The sequence below is a fragment of the Cynara cardunculus genome, assembly GCF_001531365.2.
Source record: "Cynara cardunculus var. scolymus isolate 2C chromosome LG 10, CcrdV1, whole genome shotgun sequence".
In the NCBI taxonomy this organism is placed as follows: Eukaryota; Viridiplantae; Streptophyta; class Magnoliopsida; order Asterales; family Asteraceae; genus Cynara; species Cynara cardunculus.
This window is the reverse complement of record NC_037537.1, coordinates 1,053,659-1,057,731: the sequence shown is the minus strand read 5'-3', so window position 1 is coordinate 1,057,731 and position 4,073 is coordinate 1,053,659. Positions and strand designations below refer to the sequence as shown.

Genomic DNA, 4,073 nt, shown 5'->3' with positions numbered 1-4,073 from the left:
AACAATTTTGAAAATTGATTCCTCAAAATAAAAATAAGGTGAAGGTTGGTTTCATTTTGATGCAATTTTCCCTTTTGGCAATCAATTTTTTTTTATCAAATTAGCATTTTAGAACATTCATAAAACGTGGTGACGCGTTCTTTTGCAATCATTTTAAAATTTAAGCAAACCAAAATTCTCAGAAAAGCCTTTCATTGCGCCTGAAACTATGCTGCTTTCCCTTCTTTTGCTTTGGATTCCGGTTTTGATCTTGACCGCCACAGCTGTTGAATATCGAACACAGGACTGCGGGCTCAACACCACCAGCCACGCAAACAACACCACTTACTTTTCAAATCTCATCCAAGTCCTCCAATCACTCGCTTCGAATGACGCCGTTAATAACTGCAAGTTCTTTAACAAGAGTGCTGGAAACGGCCATCAGGACGTTGCCTATGGCCTCTACCTTTGTCGGACCGACATTCTTCCAAACGATTGTCGTAACTGTGTGCTTAAAGCCCGTGACGATATCAATAACTTATGCCCATTCTCAAAAGAGGCGGTGGTGTGGAAGGATAACTGCATGTTACGCTATGCCAATTACTCACTGGACTTGATGAACTCATCAAATTTCAAGTACGCGTGCAGCGACTACAATATTTCTCAAGATACCTCAGAGCAAACTCAGTTTTGGGAAACTGTTAGGAGTTTGATGGATCCATTAGCATCCTTGGCTCCAACTCATCCAAAAGAGAAGATTGCATATAATGAGTTAAGCTACAATAATAACGCAAAGGTTTATGGATATGTTGAGTGCATACCTTATCTATCAGCTTCTGATTGTAATCGGTGCGTTGGAGAGAGTATTCATCGCCTGTTACAGTTATGTTATCCGACAAGAGGAGCGCGAGTGCTGACCCGAAGTTGCAATGTTAGATTCGAGACTTATAAGTTCTTACAAGTCTCAGCAGCCTCATCAGACGATTTATCAGGTTTGATATCAAATTCATGCTTCTTTTTTGTAATATGATCTGTTCATTAGTGTTCTTGAAAGAAATATGTTCACCTTGACAGATTTTCCATACAGTTTTACCAGATTCTAAAAACTAAAAAGTTGTACATTTAATTGTCAGAAGTGCCATGGTAAATGAAAAAAGGGGAATATATTTTGACAAAGTTGATTTCTTTTTGCTCAAATCCAAGGAAAACAGGAACAAATCTCAAAAGTTCATCCTCCAAACATGCAGGTAAAAAGAAAATCTCAACAACTATAATCGCAGCCATTGTTGGTGCAGTTGGTGCTCTTGTTGTGATAGCTGGCATATACCATATGTTAGTAAAGAAGAAACCACGACGACGCGCCATGTCCAAAGAACTGAATGATGAAAGTGGTATGTACAAATTGTCAAATAACTTTCTGGTACATAATTTGAGTAAACTCTTGGTTCATCAGAGTACCTGTTGTTTCCAAAGTAATTCAAATCAACACCTTACACTTGATTCAAAGTATCCATTTTCAAGAAAGTTAATAACATTTTCTTTAAAATGAATCTAGAACGTGCTTGATGCCAAAAGAAATTTCCCTCGGCATCTTCGAAAATGTTGAACAGGGCTAGTAAAGATTTTCAGGAAACACTGCATTTATATTATTTTTCCTTCTTGTATTAATATAGATAAGAGTGAAATTATAACTGAACAATCTCTACAATTCGAATTGGATGCAATTGAGGCAGCTACAAACAACTTCTCAGTAGATAATAAAATAGGTGAAGGTGGGTTTGGTGCAGTATACAAGGTACGAAATAGAAATCTTCTTATCTTTTACTGAATAAGAGATGTTCAACATACAACCAAAACGATGTTGATGGTATCTTTTTTACGTGTTCGTAAATGTTATCTTTTGATAGGGAGTTCTTCCTGATGGACGAGAAATAGCTGTGAAGAGGTTATCTAAAGTCTCGGGACAAGGCGCATTGGAGTTCAAGAATGAGGTTGTATTACTAGCCAAGCTTCAACACAGAAATCTCGTGAGACTTTTAGGATTTTGCCTTGAAGCTGAGGAGAAGATCCTCATCTATGAATACGTCCCCAACAAGAGTCTTGATTACTTTCTATTTGGTTAGCCTCCGTACCTTCTAAATTTCTAAAACAAGACTTTTTTGCATTAATTTCTTATGAAGTGATCCAGAAACTCATATATAGATCTAGACAAAACAAGCACAACTGGATTATGGAGTTGGATTGAACATATAGTTACTTGATCTTATATTGCATACGTTTATACAGTCTTATCTGTTTTGAAGTTCATTCAGCACTGACTTATATATAGATCCGACAAAACAAGCACAACTGGATTGGTCAGCGCGTTATAAAATAATCGGAGGAATAGCTAGAGGGATGTTGTATCTACATGAAGATTCTAGATTGAGAATTATTCATCGGGATCTCAAAGCTAGTAATATATTGTTAGATGAAGACATGAACCCAAGAATTTCGGATTTTGGCACCGCAAGAATTTTTTGCGGAAATGAAACACAAGCAAAAACAAACAGAATTGTTGGAACTTTGTAAGTTTCTCTATATGGAACTTAAAAAGAATATTATTCTACATGTAGTTGCCCTTCAAATAGCGTACTTATCATCAGTATATTTATGCTTTTAACGTTGTGTTTTCTTTTGATAGTGGGTACATGTCGCCAGAGTATGCAATGCATGGAAACTTCTCAGTGAGGTCCGATGTGTTCAGTTTTGGTGTACTGGTTCTTGAGATCATCAGTGGAAAGAGAAACTCAGGGCTCTTTCAATCTGATTATATTGATCTTCTTTGCCATGTGAGTACAACCATTACATAGTTAGGCTAATTAAGTGTCATCTTATCTATTTTGTTAACCTACTTAATTGGATGTATTCTTCTCAGACTTGGAATAGATGGAAGAATGGATCACCAATGGATATACTGGATTCAAATTTGGTGAACTCTAGCTTGAAAAATGAAGTCTTACGTTGCATCAATATCGCCTTATTGTGTGTTCAAGAAGATGCTGAATTAAGGCCATCCATGGCTTCTATAGTCCTCATGCTCAACAGTTACTCGGTTGCTTTACCTTTGCCTCAAAATCCTCCATTTGTATCTGGTAGTAGAGTTAGACATGATCTGCCCTCACAAATGCTGGAATCAGATAACAGTATATGTAAGACGAATGTTTGGCCTACTGATGTTTCACCCATAACTGAAGTCCAACCTCGATAAATCTAGCTGTTAAACTCTGATACAACTAGGTATACACATGTTCTAGAATATGTTTGGAAGCTTATACATGGGTAACGTCTATCATGTCTTGATGCTATGAACATTAAAGCATATGTTGAGAGTTTGTTTCATTTACTACCTATAATTTCCATATATCAAGATTAAGAAAGTGTAAAATCTCATTTGGATAACTCATTTAATATTGTTTTATGTAGTCAATATTGTACAAGAATGAATTACATTTCTATGGTGTTAAGAATAATTGTATAACTGATATGACGTTCTGAAAGAGAAGTGATATTACATAGTGGATCGTCACATCATTTTTGTAATTGTAACACTGAAGTCCACATCAGCTCATGTGACATTAATTGCAAGACAGTAATGATGTAAGATACGCCACAGCCGTGCGGTCGTACAGGGCATCAGAGTTTAAAGGGGCATTAAATTGTCATTTATTGTTGGTGTTGAGTTTAATAATTTGAGAATTGGACAACTGAGCTTTAACTATAAAAACAGGGCTCAAGGCCTAGTAGTGATGAATATTGAATGCACATTGTTTAATAAAATTGGAAAAAATTTTGTTTGTATAAAGTTGTCGGTGTGAATAAAGTTGTTTGTATGAATTAATCTGTTTGTATAAGTTGGAAATTTTTTTGTTTGAGAGGGTTTTATCACAGATGTAAGGAATGTTTTTTTTAGTTGGAAGGGATATGTTTGGAAAAAAATTTGGCTTTCCATAAAGCTCCCCCTAGAAGCTTACTGGATAAGTCACTTTCTATATCATTAAGCTACTACGAAACAGTCATGCATAGTTGAGTGAATAAGCTGTTAGTTCCATTAA

At 35.9% G+C, this 4,073-nt stretch overlaps 1 protein-coding gene across 1 annotated transcript; it reads left to right on the top strand.

Annotated features, from left to right (window-relative positions):
• Positions 1-208: 208 nt before the first annotated feature.
• LOC112520409 (cysteine-rich receptor-like protein kinase 5) lies at positions 209-3,449 on the top strand. Its single transcript, XM_025128792.1, has 7 exons — positions 209-971; positions 1,227-1,370; positions 1,653-1,774; positions 1,887-2,097; positions 2,309-2,546; positions 2,663-2,810; positions 2,897-3,449. Exons 1-7 carry the CDS (start codon positions 209-211, stop codon positions 3,227-3,229), a joined length of 1,959 nt encoding a protein of 652 aa, XP_024984560.1. The 3' UTR covers positions 3,230-3,449.
• The last annotated feature ends 624 nt before the right edge of the window (positions 3,450-4,073 follow it).

What these genes read in the sequence shown, in the direction of transcription:
- LOC112520409 (XM_025128792.1), top strand. Translation starts at nt 209, where the DNA reads ATGCTGCTTTCCCTTCTTTTGCTTTGGATTCCGGTTTTGATCTTGACC. An exon ending in AGAACTGAATGATGAAAGTG is followed by an intron (nt 1,371 to 1,652) that starts GTATGTACAAAT and finishes GTATTAATATAG; the next exon opens with ATAAGAGTGAAATTATAACT. An exon ending in TCTTGATTACTTTCTATTTG is followed by an intron (nt 2,098 to 2,308) that starts GTTAGCCTCCGT and finishes ACTTATATATAG; the next exon opens with ATCCGACAAAACAAGCACAA.